The sequence below is a fragment of the Trachemys scripta genome, chromosome 21 (genome assembly GCF_013100865.1).
Source record: "Trachemys scripta elegans isolate TJP31775 chromosome 21, CAS_Tse_1.0, whole genome shotgun sequence".
In the NCBI taxonomy this organism is placed as follows: Eukaryota; Metazoa; Chordata; order Testudines; family Emydidae; genus Trachemys; species Trachemys scripta.
This window is the reverse complement of record NC_048318.1, coordinates 1,614,808-1,637,476: the sequence shown is the minus strand read 5'-3', so window position 1 is coordinate 1,637,476 and position 22,669 is coordinate 1,614,808. Positions and strand designations below refer to the sequence as shown.

Below are 22,669 nucleotides of genomic sequence, written 5' to 3'. Positions count from 1 at the left end.
GGTACCGTTTCTACTGTACAGTTTCTTTCTATTTTGAATGTCTAACATTTATAAATAACAAGCGTAATGGCCTCAAAAATAAATGTAAATCAAATTTCAATGTACATGCAGTCAGTCCTTTCCTACTGCGCTCCTTCCTCTTGTGCCCATGCATATTTCTCTGTAGAGCGTGTCTTTCTCAGCAACGGCTGATGGCTCATCAAATAGCCATGAAAGCTTTTGCAAGATGTGTGCCTGAAGTTGTACTGTACAAGAAGGATCACTTTCAGCAACTCAACAGTCACGTTGTTCCTTTCCTTTGTCCGACTTTGCAACAGCAAAAAAACTCGCTGTACATTTGCATCGTGAGAGGAAACAGCAAAGAACTGTGCAATCTTTAACAGTGCTGAGTAACATTCAATGTTTTTGGACTTTGAAATATTTGGTCCATTTTTGGGGTGCCAGCAAATTATTGAACTCTCCATCCCTTTTGCAGCTTCCCATCGATTTCCTGAGATTGCTGAACTGATCAAAGCACTTAACATCATCAGTTTCCACCCTCTTCTCTGACAGGTATTTGACACAAGATTCCACGTCATTCCAGTTTGGTGTCTCATTCAGGGCAATCCGCATGGAACAAGAGAAGTCTTCCAGAGATGCCATCCACACCTCCCAATATTCTATGTCTGTGCTGAACAGACATCCGACTTTAGACGTTACACTCTTCATCAGGTCCCTCCTTGCGTTTTTGTGCCAGTTGTCCCTTAACTGTCAGCAACATGAAGTTCTGGGTTTTGCATTCAAGAAGGACGGTGTGCACTGAGTTCAAGCTTTTCATCACTTGCACGATGGAGTTGTTTTCCCTTTCTTTTGCCTGAATATGTGACTGGAATTCACTCGTGAGTGAGTGCATGCGCCACAGGTAAATCTCCCTGAATTGATCTTTGAAAAATTTCCTAATCACAGTACGTGGTTTGTCCTGTGACAGGAAGAAAGACTTCAAGGCCGGAAACATCTGAAGCAGCCTTGTAATACCTGGAAATAAGGACAGCCATTGTGTCTTGCTGTGATAAAGCAACTTTCTGTATTTCTGTGTTGAGGTGAAAATAATTTTAAAGTTTTAAAATAATGCTCTCAATGTCAACATCAAGTGTGTCTGACCTATGATGGGCACAACTGTTCAAAATGTGTGCTGGGCAACCCATTCTGATTAAAGTCCCCTTCTACAACGGCTTCTTTAAATTTGCACACAGCAAACATGTTCTTGCTTTCTTCATCACGCTGGCGCACTCACAAATGCGACACACACCTCACACAAACCTTTCTTTCTCAGTTTCCTTGAAGTATTGTGCAATTGTACCTGCAGTCTCATTAGGACCTCTATTAGCTTTGACTGCAACCCACTGTTCTTCTGACTTATTACTGGAAATATTTTCACAGCACCATCCGTAGCAACTCCACAGTAAGGTATGTTGTGGTCCTCAAGCACTTTCAGAGCAGTGTCAACAGAATGAGGTGCAAGCACGGAATTAACAATTGCTTCTGTCTTGGTTCGAGCAGTTGAATATTTTCCGGCTATCTCAGAATCTGCGAATGTCTTTTTCAGCAGACAGATGAGCAATCCATTGACTTGAAACTATTATGATGCACGACAGTGTGAAACACTAGAACACGTTCTACTGCAGTAACAGCATCCTTCGATTTGCTGCCCGGGTTTAACAAAATAATCAGTGAATTGTGCTGATGAGCTCTTTGAATGAACTTCTTGTATTTCTCAGAATCCACAGGTGCCTGTAAAATCAAGAGCCCCTTTATTTGCAACAGAGATATACGTACCAGCTCTGCATATCACGCACTCTGCTACCCATTCCACTCAACTGCTATGAAAACATGGACATTTTGTCTTCACAGGGCCGGCTCTAGGCACCAGCGCTCCAAGCATGTGCTTGGGGCGGCACTTTCCAAGGGGCGGCACTCTGGCTCCTTTTTTTTTTTTTTTTTTTTGCTTGGGGCGCAAAACGCCTGGAGCTGGCCCTGAGCGGAGGTGAGCTGCGGCGGTGGGGGGCGCGGGGAGGGCCTCAGGAAGTAACCCGGGGGGGGGAGCAGAGGAACCTCCCCCCACTGCCGCAGCTCACCTCCACTCCGCCTGCTCCCCTGAGCCCGCCGCCGCTCCGCTTCTCCCCACTCCCTCCCAGGCTTGCCGCGCGAATCAGCTGTTTTGCAGCAAGCCTGGGAAGGAGGGGAGAGAAGCGGAGCGGCGGCGTGCTCAGGGGAGCAGGCAGAGCGGAGGTGAGCTGCGGTGGTGGGGGGTGCGGGGAGGGCCGCAGGAAGTAACCATGGGGGGGGGACAGAGGAACCGCTCCCCCGCCCAGCTCACCTCTGCCTCCTCCCCCAAGCATGCCGCCACTCCGCTTCTCCCCCCTCTGAACACAAGTCTGGGAGGGAGGGGTAGGAGGGGAAATGTGGCGCGCCCGGGGTAGGAGGCATGGCCGGGGATTTGGGGAAGGGGTTGGAATGGGGCGGGGAAGAGGCGGAGTTGGGGCGGGGATGGGGGGCGCAGGAAAATTTTTTTGCTTGGGGCGGCAAAAAACTTGGAGCCGGCCCTGTGTCTTCAGTTCTTGACATTTCGTTTTGGCATTATGTTCAGTGGTGGGTCACTTCATCCAACTCAAAGTACAACAAATCAAGTTCAACAAAATAAATCAAGCTCAAGAGGAATTAGATGTGTAACACACACAGAAATGACTCATAGACTTTAAGGTCAGAAGGGACCATTATGATCTTCTAGTCTGACCTCCTGCACAATGCAGGCCACAGAATCTCACCCACCCACTCCTGTAACAAACCCCTGACCCTATGTCTGAGCTACTGAAGTCCTCAACTTGTGATTTAAAGGGCTCTAAGAATCATTAAAATACAACATAAAGCCAGCAGCTCCCCCCAAACCAACCCGCCAAGCAATGAGTCCCAAGCACATCATGCCCCCAACACCAGCCTCACCCTCAGACCTTCCCCACAAGCCTGGCTGACCACCTGGGCCCTGCAGCAGGCCGTGTGTAGCCCTGCCCAGGCTCCTTCTCTATGGAACCTGCGTGGGGAGGACATGAGTTCTCCCCTCCAGTGGGATGGCAGAGGGGCAGGCTGGGCAGTGTTTTCTGAGGAGCCATTGCAAGGACCTCACACCACAGCTGGGCTGCACACTAAGCACTTGTTCCACTCCATGTTTCCTGCCTGGCCAACGCCAGCCAGAGCAGCATAAATCGCCACACGCACTTTTTGGAAATGTCTCCAGTGGCTGGCCGGTTCGGTGAATGGCAAAGATCCGCCAGTCCCGCCCCAGACAGCTGCTTACCCCCAGGCATGTTCCCATACACGGCCGCCAGGTCCCCAGCACCCCCCCTTGGTTTGAATGACACAGGCAGAGAGTGAGCCCAAAGCTCGGCGCCAGCCTATACCCTGGGCACAGGAACAGCAGACGCTCCGGCCGCCCAGCTCTGAAGGCAGTGCGGAAGTAAGGGTGTGGGAGCCGGGGATGTTGCAAGGGGCTCCCGCCTTGTGGTCATGGTTCATTAGGGCGGCTGTCATGCCTAGTAGTGATAATCCAAGGTGGCGACAGTCCTGCCTAATGTCTGTCGCCTGGACAGGAGCAGGGGAACCTGGGCCCTCCCTACGTCACTGGGTTCTGACCCAGGGCCCTGTGAAGCTGACTCGGCTGCTCACCTGACTTCATGTGGTTTTCAACTTCCCATCAGCTTTCCTGGGTCGGTTCCTGCTCCAGTCCGGCTCCCATCTAGCCGCTGCAGGACTCTGGGGAATGTTGCCTTCAGGCTTCTGGCTCCTGTCTCCTCTGCTGGGTGCTGCAGCTCCCTTCACTCACCAGCTTGATACTGGCTCCATTCCAGTCCTTCTGGGGAGCTCCCAGGATGTATGATCTGATGCTGGCTGGGTGGCTTTTAAACCTGTCCTCCAGTCTGAGCATGCCCAGCAAGTGTGTGGGGCCTCTTTAGCCCATAAGTGTTCCTTAATCCTATGGTTGGGGGTTGTTTCAGGGGGCTCCTGCCTAGAAACGGGTTCATACACCCCGTCACAAGGTGGTAATGCCATACCATGCCACCCTTACTTCTACGCTGCTGGTGGCGGTGGTGCCGCCTTCAGAACTGGGCGCCCGGCCAGGAGCTGCTGCTCTCCAGCCGCCCAGCTCAAAATCACAGACGTGTTCAGATTTCAAAAATCCACCTGGACGGAGATTGGAGGATCATAGAAGAGGTCATGTGTGGAAAAACCTGGACATGTGGGAGCCCTACTTCAGCATGGAGAAGCATGTGGCCATGGCCATCTGGATGCTCGTCACCCCCAACTGCTGCCCATGAGTAGCTAAAAGGTTTGGTGTGGGTAGATCAAGTATCATGGAGGTGTGTTCTGCTATGGAGAGGGTGTTGCTGTGCCAGGCCATAAAGATGGGTAGTACCCAGGAGATAACTAACGGACTTGTACATTGGGGTTCCTGAATTGTATAGGGGCCATTGATGGGCTCCATGTACCTGACCTTTGCCCCTCGAAACAGGCCTTGGCATTCATCAACAGGAAGGGGTGTTTCCCCCTAGTGCTGCAAGGGCTGGCTGATCCGTGCTGCAGGTTCACCAACACTGATGTGGGTTGGGCTCCATCCTACCATGATCTTTAGAAACTCAGCCCTGTTCTATGCAAGGAAAAGTGGAACTTTTACTTCCCAGGCCACTATGGACATTAATGGTGAAGTGATTCCTCCTGTCAGAAGGGGGCCCCAGTTTCTGCCTTATCAAACCATTTACTAGTCACTTGGACAGGAGAAAAGAGCTATCTGGCTGTCCCCCATGTGGCTGCAGACAGAAGGGAAGGTGGAGGTTTCTCATGGCAAGGCTGGAGGGTTCTGAGCAGTCTCTGTCTCCCTGGATAGTTGTGTGCAGTGCTTTGCACAACAGCTGTGAGACCAAGAGAGCCAGTCTCCCCCGAGGGCTGGGAGCCGGAGAGCTGGGCTTGCAGGGAGGCTGCCTCGTGGCTGGTCAGGGAAGCAGGGTCGGGGAAGCGTTGTGCTGTACTCTCAAGCCAGGGTAGGGTGCGGAGAACCAAGGAAATGAACAGATCTGCTTTGTACAGCGATGCTATTGGGAATGGCCAGTGCTCAGGGGAGCTGAGTCTCAGTGCCGTTTCCCAGCAGAGCGGTAAATACAAACCCTCTGCTGATTGACCCGAGAACACAGGGCACAGTGAAAGCCGATGGAACTGGCCAGGCCTGCCCGGAGTCTGAGCCACTCATTGTTGGGTGGGGGGCAGGTGCTAGAGGGCAGAGGCAAACACATCGTTATTATCCTAGTCCCAGGCTCCAGGCCAGCAGTGGTAAGCATTGTTTTGTTCTCCGTTTTGGAATTCCTTCCCCTTCTGCTCTCCCAGGCTGCGGTGCCTTGGAGATGGTCAGAGGTTTTGTCTTATTTCTCCCTTACACAGGCCCCCTGTACCAGTACTGGGCAGCTGGTCTTGGGAGGGAGGGGGCCACCCAGGGGCAGTTAGTAATTGCATGTGCACCTCTGCAGGCCAGGGGGTGTCACAGAAGCCCTGTTTTCCCCCAAGGGGTCGGCACCAGCTCCAGCCCCTGACCGAGCTCACACGCTAAGGGTAGAAGTGGAGCTGTGGAGGCGGGAAGGGACTCGTGGCCTCAGTACAATCCCATCCAAGGCCAGAGCTATGTACGGGGGCAGCTAGACCCGCCCCCCAGCACTCCCACCCCCATGGCACCACTATTTCCCGTTTGGACAGACATACCCGCGCTAACTCGATCAGCGCTAGCCCGGGTGTGTCTGCGTGAGCTGGCAATGGCAGCTCCCGCTCCACTACAGCTGGACCCTCAGGAGGTCACTCTCTAGCGCCAGCCAAGGCAGAGCTGCAGGCCCGGCATCGGAGCAGAGCTCCACAGGGGAAGTCCGGGAGCCATTTGTCCATTATCTGCAAGGATGCGAATGTTGCCAGGGCAGACACTGATAGCTGCAATCCCAGGGTCACGGTGGCTAATTGGTGAATTATTCACTGTTAAATCCCACCGGATTTTCCTACTGGGGACCCCTGCACAGAGCTGACAACCAGCTTCGACAATAGCAAGTAAACCCTGCGAGGCCCATGGAAAGCGCAGCCATGCACCGAACCTCGCCAGCCCCTCGCATCGCTCCCATCCCCTCTGGCTTCCCATGGATCCACCTCTCTCTCGGGCAGGGACCACGTCCCCTCCTGTCCTGTCTGTAAAGCACCTTGCACTGGTATAGCAGAGCCCTCTCTCAGAGGGGCGCTGGCTTCTCTGGGGATTTCCTGTAGGTGGCATCTGGATTTAAGCATTGCCAGTGGAGGAGAACCCACCACGACTTTTGGTTAATCCCAGCCGCTGCGGAGCAGACCTGTCAGCCGTAGCTCCATTCCCAGCCATGCAGTAACTTTCCCAGTGCTTTGCCCGGCGTAGCTTTCAGTGATTTAGGATACGAGCTTCCTACCGCTCCCCGGATCAGCAGATCTCCCCTTCCTGGAGCCTGCAGCCACTTTTGCTGCATCCTGTTCTCCTTGTGACTCTCCCGTGCAGGGAGAAGAGAGGTTCCCAGGTTACAGCTGCTGCCAGCCAGCGCGTGGAGTGTCAGGGTGCGGCTCTCAGATCTGCTCTGCCTTTGGTCACCTCCTTCTCTGCTGCTGCATCCCTGGACAGGCCGAGCTGAGCAAACAGAACCTCCCCTGCCAGCTCCCAGCCCCCTGATACCAACGAATGCTTCCCAGCCAGCCGTAATGTGTGCGGCCAGGTTCAGCCCCCTTGGGGCTCTTCTTGCGCTGTGAGATGGGCCAGCCCTGCCCTAGGGCAAGAGCTGGTCACAGCCTCGGCCCTGAGACACAAGCCCAGGCCTGCTGCTTTTGAATCCCCAAAGAATGACGTGTGAAAAAGTTCTTCTGCACAACCAGCCAGAGCAGGCCGTTTCTCCACAGGCCCTACCTGACAGCGCACGGGTCCTGGGCGTCTGATGGGGGCCTGCCGGAATGCCCCTGCCACTTGTGCCCTCGGTGTGACCCCCACCCTGTTGCAGCCCTTCCTGTTGTTGGGGTGTGCGACAGCGCCCCCTGCTGTTAACACTGGAGAGTGTAAACATTTTATTCAGTAACAAAAGTCCCCCCCAACACGTTGCTGCTGTAAGGTCAGCGTGGCGATGCGCTGGGTGCATGCAGCACGGCTGCAGTGCTGGGACATAGGAGGGCTCTCTCTGCACGAGCTAGGGGCGAATACTGTCCTGCCGTTGCACCATGGGGCTTGTCCCCTGGATTGACAGGCTGAGCGTTGTTTTTTCCTCCATTTAACATGGTTGTCCTTGGGAATCTGTTGGGCCCGATTCTGTGCAGCCCTGCCCTGGTGCAAAGCGAGCCAGGCAGCGCTCACTCCACCACACCCGGGGGTCGGAGATGGACGAGGTGCCAGGCAGGGGACACAGGCCCTGCTTTGATTCTGTGTCCGTCAGGCATGTGTCAGCGCGTCTCTCTGGGGCGGTTGAGAGCTGCCATGTGCCTGGTGAGTGCCATTGGAGGGTACGGACATGCTCTGTCCTGCTTGCAATCAGGGGTGTGTGTTAGGGTTACCATACGTCCGGATTTTCCCGGACATGTCCGGCTTTTTGGTCCTCAAATCCCCATCCGGGAGGAATTTCCAAAAAGCCGGGCATGTCCCGGAAAATAGGGAGGCATGGTAAGGGGACCGCCTCCTCCCCGGGGTTCAACTTTCCCGGCTCCCGCCGCTCTCCCCAGAGCAGCAGCAGGCGGAGCCCGGGAGGAGGTGGCTGCGAGCTGGGATGCCGCCAGCTGGCGCCACTCAGCCGGGGCCGGGCCAGAGCCGCTCGGCCGGAACCGGGGTCCAAGCCGAGCCGGAGCCGCTGGGACCAGGGCTGGGGGTGCTCGGCCAGCACCGCTCGGCCAGCGACCGGGACTGGGGGTGCTCGGCTGTCGGCCAGCGCTGCTCGGCCAGGGCTGGGGGTGCTCGGCCGCTGGCCGGCGGCCGGAACCGGGGCCTGAGCCAAGTCAGAGCGACCGGGGCTGGGGGTGCTCGGCTGGCGCCCCAGGGCCTGAGCTGGGCCGGAGCTGCCGGGGCCAGAGCCTCTTGGCCAGCCGCCGGAGGGAACCGCTCGGCCGGGGGGGCCGGACTGGGCCGCGTCTCCTCGTGTCCCCCCACAGCCCCAGCTCCACTTACCTGCTGCCTGCCTGTTTCAGGCTTCCCGCGAACATTTGATTCACGGGAAGCAGGGGAGGGGGAGGAGCAGAGGGCGGAGCGTTCAGGGAGGGGGCGGACTTGGGGCGAGGACTTTGGACAAGGGGCGGAGTTGGGGCGGGGCCGGGGCCCCTTGGAGTGTCCTCTTTTTCAGGGCTTCAATATGGTAACCCTAGTGTGTGTGTGTGTGTGTGTGTGTTGGGGGCTGGTTCTGACACCGGGGGAAAATGGCTGTTGTTCCAGATGACCATTTATGTGAAACTGGCCTGTTTGTTCTGACTCCTCCCCCTTCCCCTGGCATTCCGGGAGGTGTGGGGTGTGGGGGGCTGGCTGGGCCCACTCGGCCACACTAGGTGCTTGTTCCAGCCAACACCGGCATTCTCAGAAATGCCCACTTAAAAAACATCAGGTTCAGCCATTCTGTAGGAAACACAAAACAGGCATTTGGAGAGAGGGCAGTGCCAACAGCCCCGGGACAAGCCCCACACCTGCCACATCCACCCGCGCTGTGCCTGGCCCAGGGGCCCCAGGACGGGAGAGAGAAGACGCCCATTGCCCTCCTTTTCCATCAGGCCCCTGCATGGTGGGAACCCCATACAGGGGGGCTCTAGGGGCAGTGGGGAAGCCCCGCTCCTTTGCGGGGGGTGCCGGGCTGCCAGCACTGCTTTCTGCTTTTCCACTCCCCTGAGGATGTTCCCTGCCCAACAGCCCAATGCTGGGCCTCGTTCTGCACTGCCGGGATCGACAGGGGCTGGGGCCAGTCCATGGCCTTTCAGCTCCACATGGCTGCTTACCAGAGTGCATGAGCTTCTTCCAGACCCACATGGCCCTGCCCCACATGGCATGCTCTCCTGACCCACCCCCTCAACTATCACAGCTAGCCCTGTCTAAGGAGGCCCTGCCGACTTTGCTCTGGTCCAGGGGGCTATCGATAGGAGTCTCAGAGGGGTTCCGATACGAACCTCCATCAGGGTCTAATAACCCAGTGCTTCCCAAATGTCCCAACCCGTCCAGGGTCCAAATTCATGGGGAGGAGCCCAAAATCATAGGCCAGCATCCTTCTCTTCTGTCGCCACCTCCTTGCCCATCGAGAGGGCACCAATCCCCTGCACCAGCACCCACTGCCTGGCACCACAGCCCTAATTCCCTCTTGTCCATGTCCGCTCTAAGGTGATGATCCCGGTCGTTTCCACCTCTCTCTCCAGGAGAGCTTTTCCAGGGCCTTGATCTTTGCCCTCACCCTCCTCTAAACCCCATCTAAAGAAAACGACAGCTTGGTAGCAAAACTGCTCATCCGAGACCAACTAGACAAAAGCAAAGGCTGGCAGACATGCGTCCTGTGCATTTCCTTTAGGCTTTTTAATTGCTGGGTCTCCCTTTACAATATATTGTACGCTTTCTACATCAAGTACAGCTGGGAACAGAAACTAGGAAACACAGAAAGGGGCCTGTTTCCCCGCTATAGCGAAGTTGGTCTCATAATGAGGAAAGTGCAAGGAGGAGTGACACGTACATTGCCATGGAGAGTGGAGCTGACGACATGGGGAGAGGCAGGCAGGTCCATCCCTCAGTCCAATGTGGCAGGCCACAATCCAGCTGAAAGAGACGTGTGATTGTACAGCACCCTCTCCAGCAGGAATCCCCTCTGCTCCTCCCATGGCCCAAAGGAGGACTAGTGTGACTTTTACTTCTCCTCTATGATGGGAGAAGTCGGCCTCAGACTTTTACTGCAAACCCATTTTTTTCTGTCTGATTTACCCTAGGAATCTGCATCTGCCTTCAGCATTTCCGCAGTGACTGTGTGCTCAGTATCTGAGTGCTGGTTAGGATCTGGAGAGGGCCATTCCAGGAGCTGCACCCGTCCAGCGGAGTGGAGCCTCAAACAGTCCAATTGCCCTAACGATTCTAACCGCAAACTGAGCCCAAAGCGATTCCACTTTGCAGCCATCTCTATGACTGGGAAAGGGCCAGAAAGGGCCCACCAACCAGCAAACAAGCGTTGGCACTACAGCTCACCTATGGCTGGATCCAACCACCCCCTGCATGCTCAACACCAGTGACGGGAGTGACAGGGTGAGCACCAGGCCCTGGCTAGTACAGACGCCAGGCGCTGTTCCTGAAGAAGGGCCATGGCTCTCCTTCTGGCGGGGTTCGTGCCTCTTTCTCTTCAGTGTGTCTATAAATGGCTTCCCCAAATTCTGGATCAGCTCATCCTTCAAGCACCAGCCCTGGGGTCATGAGCTGGCCAGTCCTGTGGGGCAGGCAAGGAAGCACAGAGACTTGGTTCATGCCACACCCAGTTACAGCAAAGACCACGTTCTCTGTGTGCTGTAAGGTGCATTCTGTCCCGAGGCGCGCTCTACAGTGGCACAGGCTCTCAGATGAGCGATTCCCCATTGCTTGCTCACGTGGCACTGGGGCTATTGTTTGGCTTCGGCATGACAAAGCTGGCGGAGGACTGTTCTGCCCGGAGCCAGCCTTACGGTACGTCTACACTACCCGCCGGATCGGCGGGTAGCGATCGATCTGTCGGGGATTGATTTATCGCGTGTAGTGTAGACGCGATAAATTGATCCCCGATCGCTCTCCCGTCGACTGCTGTATTCCAGCTCGGCGGAAGCGGAGTCGACGGGGGAGCGGCGGCCGTCGATCCCGTGCCGAGAGGACGCGAACTAAGTGATTCTAAGTCGATCTAAGATACGTCGACTCAGCGACGCTATTCTCATAGCTGAAGTAGCGTATTTTAGATCGATCCCCCGCCCCCCTCCCCGAGTATAGACTTAGAATTAACCATCAGAGCTGGGCGAAATCTTTCGGCCCAGGCTTTTTTTCACCAAAAACACAGATTTGGGTTGGTGGAAACATTTCACAAATCTGGGTTGAATTTGCCTAATAAACAAAATGAAAAAAAACCCCGAAAACCCAAAATAAAAATTCTGGAAAAAAATCACAACTTTCTGTTGTGATATGTGACTATGTTTGAAAAAGATTAAAAACCTTAGCGCCGAAGCGCTTTGTTTCAGGCTGAGCAAAATGTTTCATTCAACCAGAAATTCGATTTTTTTCAACCAGTTCAGTCCACTGAAAAAAATTTCATTTCGAGCCAACCTGAAACAAATCCCCCCCGCCCCAAATGTTTCACTCTGCCCAGCAAACTGGAAGCCCAGTTTTGTGCACAGCTCCAGCCACGTCAGGCCTGGCCTGGCTCCCTGGTGTCTCAGAGGCTGCTACTGGGAGGAGAGGGGTGCTGGAGCTCTGGCACAGGGTTCCTTTAACTGAAGCATTAATGAGTTATTGGTGTTAAACGCCTGGTACCAGCAAATGGGCCCCAGGGGTTTCGTGGCCTGGTGACCGTCCCCCACCAATGCTGCTGCTTGTGCTCACTTCCCTCCTGCAGTGTCTGGTCTCTGCTCCCCTCACAGTTTCCAGCCTAGACAGGCCCTGGGTTTCTAAGGTAAAAAATGAAGGGTCTCCTGGATGCCCTCTTCTGTCAGAAAGGAATGCAGCGGGCACAAGGCCTGGTGGCCTGCTGCGGGCCCCGCTGCTGCCGCACATACATACCGGCAGCTCGGTGCTGCTGGCTGCATAGCTGGGTTTGTGGGGCTCAAGGGAGAGGGGGCAGAGCCACTGGGAGGCCTGGGGGGTGGCAGAGCCATCACATGACCCCAGCCCAGGGGTTGGGACTAAATGGGATTTGGGGGGGAGAGGGGGGTTCTGCTGTTACTTGGTCTCGGCCCAGCTCCCGCAGATGTCCTCACTCCTCTGCCCCCTGGGCATCACTTGCTCCCTTGGCAGGATCACCTCTCTTTGGAGGGAGTTGTCCCAGGAAATCTGCCCGGGGCTCAGCACTCCTGGCTAGTTGTCCAGTTCTGTGGGCTCAGGATCCGCCCGGACGTCCTAGGCTCAGAGGTGACAGCTCCTCCCGCAGGGTCTGTCTTCACTGCAGTTAGCCTGGCTCTCCCCGAGCTCCACCCCATTCCCTCCCTGAGTGTGGGGGTGCTTTGAGCCCAGGGCAGCTAGCCTGGCTGGGAGGTGGGCTGGAGTCTGGCACCATTCTCCCTAGGGCTGGTGACCTGTCCACGTTGCAGAGAGGATGCAGGTTAAATCACTCCAATGCTGATAGTCCTCCAGTGCTTTCCCACAATCCCCCCAGGAGGTCAGATGTGTCCTCCTACTGTTAACTGGGGAAGAGTCATAGAGCGGGTTGCTCCCAGCACAACGAACCCTGGGATGTGCCCCAGACACACATCAGGGCACGCAGCAGCAAAGAGGATGCAGTGTTACCCATTGTCTGCGCTAGAGTCACACCTGCTTTATCCCAGTGTAGCCCTACTGCCTGCGCTGGAGTCACTCCTGATTTACTCTGGCCTGGCTGAGAGCTGGGGCAGGCTGTGAGCCAGTAAAGCTCCCTACTTCAGAGAGTGAGATGTTCTTCTGGGCCTTCAGCTCAGCCCGTCTCCTCCTCAAGGAGCAGAAAGCACCTGACCTGAGAGGCGTGTTGGTCGTGTTTTGCCTCGAAAGCTGTTCCACGGTGGGCTCAAGGTGCTGAGGAGTCTTAAAATCCCCCTAAAGCTTTTCCTCAAATGTTTCTACATGTCGAAGGTGAGGCTGCAGGTCGCGGCCAGGCCAGACCCGTCTGTCTGCGACGCGCACAGCTTGGGCGCCAGGTTTTGTTTGGCAGTGGTGGCAGATGAATGGAGCAAAGCAGCCAGGCTGGAGGGTAGTAGGTTTAGTTTATTAGTCAACAGTGTCTGCTCTTACAAGGAGGCAGTACAAGCTCGTGGGTGTGAGGAGGACGTGGGGCCCTAACCCCTCCTGGCTAGATGGCAGCTTCTCTCCTCACACATTGCTGGGGGTTGGGACGCACTTCTCCTAGCTACCGTCCCCAGAGATGTCAAACATGAATATGCACCAGTGTCACGTCTGAACATCCGTGTAAAGAACAGGCAATTTTACAGAAAATAAAGACATGGCAGAGCTGGCGGGGGAAGGGAAGACAGCAGTCGGGCTAACTAGACACCTGTCAGGCAAATCCCAAGGCCCAGCGTGCTAGAAGCAAGCAGACTGCGAGGAAACATGCAGCTCTATGTCAGAGACGGGACATAAAGCTATTTCACAGCAAAAGAACATACCCCAAGCTGTGCTAGTGACCTGGAGTTCCAGTCCGGGACCTCGAAAGGCCCCCATCCGCCCGCCCCCTGCCTGGGGGCTGCCCTATAGGAAGTCAGTGGAGCTGACCCTGCAGGCAGCAGGGTGTCACACGCCAGCCTGCACCTGTAGCTTCACCAAGGGGCAGTGCCGTGGAGGGCAGCTCCTGCTGGGATGGCAAAGCTGACTGGCTCTGCTGGCCCAAGCAAACAGGGGATGAGGCTGGGGGCCTGGTGGGGCCAGGACTCACATCTGCGCTCGCTGAAGCAGTGACTTCATGCAGCTGTTTTGGGCCCTCTGCGCTGTCTGGTGGGGCAAAGGGCTGGAAAGCTGCAGGAGTCCCCTTGGCATAGGTGCAGGGAGGGGTCCCAACTGGAACAGCCAACTCCTACGCCGGCCCTTGTGCCGCCCTGGGCATACTGCGCTTGCTATTCTCAGCTAGTGTGCTGCCCCCTTGGGGCCACAGCCAGCCAGCAAATTTAGATCTGAGGCTGCTTTAAAGTACGCTGCGGCTGGGGTCCCCTGTAATCAGGGACCCACAGTGAGCTTCTTTGTGGCTGTCAGCTCCACCCAGTGGCCTTTCGTTCTGCCTGCTGTAGGCTGCTGGCACATGAAAGGACGGAGCATGCTTAATTCTGGGACGGCTCTTGTCAGCGGCCTGTGCGTGTGCACACACAGCCTGCTGGAGGGGCACACTCACACACCAGAGGAGTCTCTGGAGTCCTGCTCATTTGGGGCATGTTTAAATCCAGCTTGCTGTGACTCGGATGCAGAAAAGCAGGTAAGGGGGAGCGCAGACGTCACTGACCGGCTCCTTGGAGGGGGGTCGTGTCCTTTTCTGGACTAAGCCCCTGTGCAAAGGCCTGATCTGGAATGTGATCTACCCTAACGTCCACATCCTGTGTTTGCCTTGAGGGGAAAGTGGCACAGCACAACCCCCGGCATTCGGCGACCGGGTGGCTCCATTGAACACAGCCATCAAGCCAAACTCCGGCACAAGCATGGACTAGCTTCAGCAACGTGCTGACTCTACCGGGCCTTCCAGCCCCGCAGCAAGCTCTGTAAATGAGCAACGACTCACCAAGCAGCGTCCTGACAGTCCTAGGCCTCCGCTCCCTTCCCACAGCTCCGAAACCAGCACCGCAATGCTTTGTGAATGTCTGCGAGCCCCGGCCAACGATCAGCACATGCAGACAGCCCCCCCCCCACACACACACAGAGACACGGCCACACGTGTGTGCCCACAGACACGCTCCACGCCGACATCAGCCCACAGGGGCGTGTGTGCAAGCTCACGTGCAAATGTACTTGCCCACAGGCTCACATAATGTCACACCGAGAGGCACATTCAGGCAGACAGTCACACTCGGAAGCAGGCCTGCTCATACTCATGCTAAGCTGCACACACACACACACACACACACAGGTTCTCACGCACACGCATACACACGTAGAGCTGCGTAGGGACAGATCTCAAGTGTGAGGGAATTAGTTTGACACCCCAGAAAGCCAAACCTTAGTGAGCTGCCTGGGATTGCTCTAGAGTGTTAAATAGCAAATTAGTGTCTTTAAACTCGCTGAAGCTTAAACATTGAGGTTACAGTACATTTTAAACTGGGCTCATCCAGCCAGCGGAGCAACGCGATTCCCCTTTATCTACAGGCAGTACCTGGGCCCCATTCACCACCCGGAACACGCGGCCATACACACGCCTGAAACCAACGCACTGCCACCTGCTAGAGACACATTCCTAGGCAGCGGGAGCTTCCTGTTCACATGAGCTGGAGGCCCTCAGGCTTTGATTTCGACAGAGTTGGCCTCCTCCTGCTCCCGGATGATATGAACGCCAGCAGTCCGCAGCATGCGTGTAGCGCTCCGGGAGCGCACCGGAGAGCCCGGGGACCTGGGCGGGGATTTGTGTGTTCTGGAGGAGGCTGGAGATCGGGCTGGGGAGCGGTGATATCTGCGAGCCGATCGAACAGGGGGACCTGGGGATCTGCCAGGAGGAGAGCTGGAGTAGCTGGGTGGTCCTTGCTCGGCTGCGGTTCTGGCATCCGGAGGGGAATCCTCGTCCGCCTCCGGAGAATCCTTCAGGAATACAAGAAGAAGCAACAGGCAGCGTTCAGGATGAGCTGGGCAAAGGCAGTAGTGACACTGCACTTAGGGCAGGCCTTAAAAGCCAGCAAGAGGCAGATCCTGCAGGAGTGCCATAGCTGGGTTCTCCATCCAGCGCTTTTCCATTCCCAAAGACACACAGGGTTAATGCTTGTGTGAGCCCCAAGTCACAGCACTAGGAGTCATGGGCAGCCTTTGACAGCATGGCTTACTATAGCTTTCAATCTGCTCCATCCTCCTCTGAGCACAGACAGGCCTCAGGCCGCTGCAGAGTGGGGACAGATCATGCCAGAGGGCATTTGTAAACAGCATCAATCGTGTTTGCTCCCAGGGCAGGACCCCCGGACTTTTGACGGGGTTTCCCAGGAGGTGCATGCCCTAAAGCGCTGCTCAGATGGCGCTTTCTGATCTCCTGAGCTGCGGATTATCGCACACACCGGCTCCCTTCCCTGGAGACGGTTCAGCCAACAGAGGATCAGAATGACACGTTTTGCTGCCCACGCCTGCAGTGCTTCCCTGTGCTCATGGAGGCTTCTCCACAGCACCCTGCGCTCTGCACGTCTACCAGCAGGTGTCGCCCTTGAGTCACAAGATGTTTGAATGAGACAAGCCAGAATGAGCCGGCAGAGAAGGATGGGGGGCATTGTTGAACCTGAACTTGTCTCCCTTGCTTGTTCTTTTTAATAACAGAGCAGGTGAGAAATGAAGAAGCCACACTCCATGGTTAAGGATGTGAGTCAGCTGCCATTAAAAGGCTGATTTTTATATCCCTCCCAGGTTGCATTCTGAAAAAAGCCCCTTGCTGTTTGAAATTCCTTGTGTATTCAGGTTTCAGAGTAGCAGCCATGTTAGGGTATGTCTATACTACGGGATTAATCCGAATTTATATAATTTGAATTTTGGAAAACAGGTTGTATAAAGTCGAAATGTATGCGGCCACACTAAGCACATTAATTCGGCGGTGTGTCTGTATCCACAAAAAGAACAAAGAGACTAACAAATTTATTAGAGCATAAGCTTTCGTGGATGCATCCGAAGAAGTGGGCTGTAGTCCACGAAAGCTTATGCTCTAATAAATTTGTTAGTCTCTAAGGTGCCACAAGTACTCTTGTTCTTCTTGTGTATACAGTTCAGCCAGGGGAGAATGATTTGGAAAAGTTTGGGTTTACCAAGATAGGTTCGGGACTTAGCAAACTGGGGGGTGGGGTGGGGTGGGAGTGGGGGGAGGGAGAGGGGAGTTCAACTTTTGAAGAATCTTGTCATTTCTCTTTTCTGTTCTGTCTCTGTTAGGCCTGGGGCTGGCTACCCGCTATGTGTTTGATAATTGGTTCTATGAGATGCTTTCGTGCGGGATCACTGTTGCGCTGAGTGAAGCAGGAAGGCCTGTGAGATGCCCATCCTGCCACACCAGTGCTGTGCTGCTGGACATACTTAATACCAGGGCCGGCTCTAGGTTTTTTGCCGCCCCAAGCAAAAAAATTTTTGGCTGCCCCCCACTCCAGCCCTGGGCTCTCCCCCCACCCGCACCTCCTGCCGCCCCAACCCTGGGCTCTCCCTCCCATCCCACCCTACCTGCACCGCCTGCCGCCCCAGCGCTGGGCTTCCCCCCACCAGCGCTGACTCCGCCTGCTCCCCCCTCACCTCCAGTCGGTCCAGCGCTGGCAGGGTCGGGGTAAGCAGCGGGGCTCCCGGGCCGCGCTTCGGCCCAGGGTTCCTCCAGCCAGGGCTCCCACCTCCAGGACCGGCCGGGACTGGGGACCGCCCCGGCAGGGGCTGAGGAGCCGTGGCAGGGCAGCCCCAGAGGGAGCAGAGCCCCAGAGAGTGGGCCGCGGGCCGCGCACAGCAGCGCCCCGCCCTCTATGGCCCCGCTCCTGCTGCTGCTCCTGGCTGCCCTGCCGCAGTCCCGGAGCGGCTCGGACTGCTTTGCCCAGCCCCGGCTGCGGTGCTGGGGGGCAGCTGCCCTGCGGCACCTGCAGGTGGCTCTGTGTGCCCCGAGGGGCGGCCCCCAGCCCGAGAGTCCCGCGCACAGAGCCTGCCTGGCCATAAGGTGCGGGCGCTGCTCCCCGACGCGAACCGCAGCGGCCCCAGGGTGCCCCCGGCACAGGACGCGCTGCTGCTGCCAGGGCCGGCTCTAAGCTTTTGCCGCCCAAGCGCCCCCCCCCCCCCAAAAGAGGCTGGCTGCAATGCCGCCCCTGAAAATGTGCCGCCCCAAGCACCTGCTCGGTTTGCTGGTGCCTGGAGCCGGCCCTGCTCAATACACTCCCAGGGTGCTGAAAGAGTTCCCAGCCCTGGGACTACTGGAGCAGAAGAGCGCAGCCGCCACTGTCAAAGGAGCCCACATTCTGGGCCCATGGGAAAAACTCAGCCGGTTACTTGCAATCGTCAGCTGTGCAGAGGCCTGGCTCCAGGGAGGGGTTCTACTGGAGCTGGGTGGGAGTGAAAGCCGGGGGCATGCTATTTTTGTATACTTGGTGGGCCGAGCTCCTCCATACCCAGTCTGATATCCTGGGTTGAATGTTCCCCTGCAACCAGCTACTTGGGACCTGCCAAACTCACCGGTGCCACAAATCCCATTGCTACCTGCAAATGCGTCCTTGCCTGCGCGGATCCAGTTTCTTCTCATGCATGGCCAGTTTGTAAGAGCCAGATGAATCTCAGCAGTTTGCTTTGGAGGAGCTTGACTGGCCATTTCCAGGGTGGGTCCCTCTGGGGTTCACGGCCCACAAGTTTTGCTTTGAGTTTCTGGTTCAAACAAACTTCAAACCTCAGAGGAATTCAATCAGAACGTCTGGGTCTCCCCCTATTTCACCTGAAACCACAAGTCCTGCGCAATTTCCATGCACGGCTCTAAACTGATCCAAATTTGTCCAAGACAAACAGCTTCCCCCAAGCAGTGCAGGAGACTCAGCCAAGCGAGTCTATGACTCACGCTGGTAACAAAAGTTGCTAGGGTCTCACTGGAAGTGTTTCACACAGCTCCAGGATTGCGAGCCCATTTACAGGATCTGTGCCTGTGCCTCCATGTGAACGTGTCCCCTTTGGCCTTGCCTAGAACAACACTGTCTCACCCTCTTATGTGGAAAGAAATTGCCCTGCGCCATCCCAGGGGAAAGCTGTGAAATTACTGGCCTACAGACCCTATGGGTTACAAAGCACAACACTTACTTTGTCCTTTAAGATGTAGAGAGCGACTGGATTCCTGCGTTCATGTTCTCCGCTGCGGGGGACAATCTCAACTGTACAGAAACAGCAACAAACTTCGGTGACATTTCTGATTAATAACTGGAGAAGGACTCTACACACAGCGTGTGTGTGTGTCTGTGTGTGTGTATGTGTGTCCGTGTCCATCCCAGGCCAGACCCGGTGTGTGTGTGTTAGAATCTTCCTGGTTTTGCTTAGATTCCAGGAGCAGGACAAAGACTCAAAGTGCAAGTTCACACAATCTTCCAGTCTCCATTAAGTCAGACTTACTGAGCTAGAAATCCTGCCTGTTGTTTGTGTGACTGGATTACACTAGCAGTGCAGGCACAGGCCGCCAAGCACAGAATCACACACAAGCAGGGTAAAAACATGCACACCCGTGATTGTGCTGCACAAAAAATAGATCAGGAGTGCTTGGGGTGGCCGCTCCGGAGAGGGGCGGCACGTCCAGGTATTCGGCGGCAATTCGGCGGACGGTCCCTCGCTCCCGCTGGGAGCAAAGGACCTCCCGCAGAATTGCCGCCACAGATCGCGATCGCAGCTTTTTTTTTTGGCTGCTTGGGGTGGCCAAAACCCTGGAGCCGGCCCTGCTCCCGAGTGTAATATTTAGACAAACTCTGTGGGCAGCCCCCCAAAGGCTGAATCATAGCAGGACCCTGAGATCACAGCCATCAGCTACCAAAGTTTAGGGAGCAAGATTCGGCGGCTCTAGGGGTGGCTTACGGCACGTAGGACCCCTCCTCTCCTGGGCTCCATATGAGAGATTGGCTCAGATACAGGAAAGGGAAACAGGACTTTTTTGCTCAAATTCATGGTCTGTGAAAAATCAAACAGGAGCCAGGGGGTTATGGAGGCTATCAATGGCTATTAGCTAGGATGGGCAGGGATGGTGTCCCTAGCCTCTGTTTGACAGAAGCTGGGAATGGGCGACAGGGGGTGGATCATTTGATGAGGTTCACTCCCTCTGGGGCACCTGGCATTGGTGACTGTCGGTAGACAGGATACTGGGCTTGATGGACCTTTGGTCTGATCCAATATGGCCGTTCTTATGTTCTTAAACAAGCCCCTTTGTACCCTCCCCCACCCCAAACAGGCCGAGTGACACAACACTTGCTTTAGGATCCCATCTGGCCTCTGGTTTCATGCGTGCATACAGAGCCCCACTGAAGGAACAGGGTCTTAAGCAGAAGCCAGAATAAATGATGGGACTCAGGAGCTAGAAAGCAGAGAAATCTAAAAACAGGTTTTTTGCACGAGCACGGGCGCTCCAAAGCCTTCCGTGCATCAGTCACAGCCACAGATTTCCCTCCTCCGTGCGAAGCAGGGCTTCCATTGAACAGATGCCACAGAGGAGTGGTTACATGCCTGAACCGCCCCATGCCGGGAGCTCAGGATTACTAGCTGAAAGAATGCCCAACATCCCAAGGGAATTGTGTATGCACATGTGGGCAGGAGCCACCAGCGCTGTATTTGTTACCGCTTGTCTCTTCCTGCGGGTTTGTCTCAAGCGTGGGCTCGGTTAGGCCTGTAGCCCGTTAATCCTGGCTCTGGGATGGTGCACTGCACCTGAGCACGGGCAGGGACATTTCACCCACACATTGATTATTCAGGATAACGACATGATTCAACATGTTCAGACTCAATTTCTGGCTAACGCATCCCTGGGAAATAATTGCTCAGGACAGAGCCCGGTGCTCTTTGTTATACAGGAAACCAGGACAAAATCTAGCCCGTACATGACTTTGACCCAGCTAGCGTTTACGAGTGGCTCTTGTGCTACCCAGCCTGAGGAGTCCCACGGTGACAACTGCGCCTAATGGCAAGGGTTTGCAGGTCATAAGAGTCATTGCATAAGAAGAGGGTCACTAAGGAGCCCTGACAACAAGCTGTTACCAGCTGTTTTCCGAGCTTCCCCGTGTGTGTAAACAGGAAAACTCCTCTTTGACTGTTTTCTTTGCCTGCAGAGGTGCTGTGTTAAGTGTTTGCAAATAGCCACAGAAGTTGGCGGGATTGGCCAACAGGCCCCGTGAGGCTCCAGCCACCTGTGCCCTGCAGAAAGTTCAGAGTAGACAGAATCTCCGGACAATTGTTTACCTTCGTGCTTTAAATGCTCTTCATTCTGATCCATGTATTCGAAGGAGCTTTGCTTGTCCAGCTTCTGTTTGTCTCTGTGAAATGGACAAGGTGGTTTGTAAAGAACAAGCCGGAAGACTTGTGCTCAGATGCCCTTTGCTAACGATGTTCTCGTCCCAGGGGAAGGCCCTTTGTGTGCTGTTTGTCCTGCAATGCTCACTGCTTTTCTGCACCAAGGCAGCACTGAGGCACCGCTGCTGGGGAGGTTTCCCCAGCTTTATATACAGCCCGAGGCCACTGAGGAATGTGTTCAGTGGCAGAAGGGAACAAAAATCCCAGGACTGCAAAACGAAAGGAGGGTGGCAGCTGAGTCTTGGAGATGCTGCGGCTGGACCCTGCCTGCTCCAGGACCTGTCATCTCAGCTACTGCAATACTGGCCAGCAAATTTCTGGGACAGCAGGATGGCTTGAAACGCACAGAGGCTGACGTGGGGCAATGTGGGGAAACAGCCAGGGAGTGAATGAGCGTGAGAGAGATTGAGGGGATTCGGGAATTGGATTGGGATGAGATCCTAGATCTGGGGGGACAGAAGGGAACAGCATTGTAGTAGTGACTCAAGGGAAAAGGCAGGTGAGGAGTAGGGGTTAAATATACATGAGAATGGCGCCGCATGACTCAGGTCAGAATCCACTGCCTGGAGCAAACAAGGAACTGACTTGTAGCCTGGGTTCTATGGCAGCACTAGTCTGGGGGGGAGGGGGGAGGGCTGGGTCAGGCTCCTCCACTGGGAATAGCTTGTCTTTTATCAGGGGTGTATGTCTGGGAATAGCTCAGGGCGCGTGAGAAGCAGTTAGCCCGTCTGCCCTATTGTCGAGGTGGATATAAGCTGGTATTTAGCCTTCTCCAACTTTAAACATTTCTGGTTTTTAAAACACCCACCCACCACTTTGTAAGAAAGGATTTGAAAATGAACTACAGCCGGGGTGGTGGTGAGGGGGGGCGCCAGCTGGCTGTGTAGCAGCGTTACACTCATGCACATTAGTTCCAGAAACGTGAGGAACTCATCAGAACTGCAGGACACAAGCAAGCCAGGCTGTTTGTGGTCCTGGGGGAATCAGTGATGGGCAAAGAGAAACCGACAGGAGCCAGATTTTAATATTTCGATGACATCTCATCTCAGATAGGGAATCCTCCCACTCTCCCTAAGTGCTGATGTTGCCTCACATGACAGAATGGGATTTGTTCCGAAGCCCGACCCTTTGCATGGAAGCTGTCCCCTCCCTTGTATCATGTACAATCATAGACTATCAGGGTTGGAAGGGATCTCAGGAGGTCATCGAGTCCAACCCCCTGCTCAAAGCAGGACCAATCCCCAGACAGATTTTTACCCCAGTTCCCTAAATGGCCCCTCAAGGATTAAATTCACAACCCTGGGTTTAGCAGGCCAATGCTCAAACCACTGAGCTATCCCTCCCCCCGATACTCTCCTTCTATGGAGTGGACTTCGTCTACCAGAGAGATTTTGCTCCCCACGAACCCTGCAGTGCAAATAGGCAGAGACACTCCCATTCCCAGCCCGAGTGTAACGCAGGGAGGGCGCTAGTGCTAAGTCAAGGCCTTTCTTCATGGGCTTTTGGGAAGGGGGTGGACAGAGCAGGACCCAGGGCTGGACTCTTGGTCCTTATGAGGCAGTGCAGCGAGGGCAGAGATCGCCCGTCATCTGGCATGGGGACCCTCCACGGGACTAGAGCCAGCAGAGCTCACTCCCACGCCTCCCTCACCACAACCCCCAGGGACGGGAGAGGGATGGGGGAGGAGGGGGCTCGGGGCACCTCGGCAATCTCCACTGGGCTTGAGGTCCCTTCGGTAGGGCAGACCCCAGGCTGTTCTGTTCT

At 55.5% G+C, this 22,669-nt stretch overlaps 1 protein-coding gene across 2 annotated transcripts in view; it reads right to left on the bottom strand.

Annotated features, from left to right (window-relative positions):
- Positions 1-12,950: 12,950 nt before the first annotated feature.
- Positions 12,951-22,669, bottom strand: part of HEPACAM (hepatic and glial cell adhesion molecule) — a 92,898-nt gene continuing 83,179 nt past the window's right edge. For both annotated transcript variants that reach the window (XM_034754619.1, XM_034754620.1), the window contains exons 6-8: positions 20,795-20,868; positions 18,665-18,735; positions 12,951-15,472 (exon numbers count right to left, since the gene is read on the bottom strand). In XM_034754619.1, the coding sequence (XP_034610510.1) occupies positions 15,176-15,472; positions 18,665-18,735; positions 20,795-20,868 (442 nt within the window). In that variant the 3' untranslated portion in view covers positions 12,951-15,175. The remainder of the gene's footprint in view (positions 15,473-18,664; positions 18,736-20,794; positions 20,869-22,669) is intronic.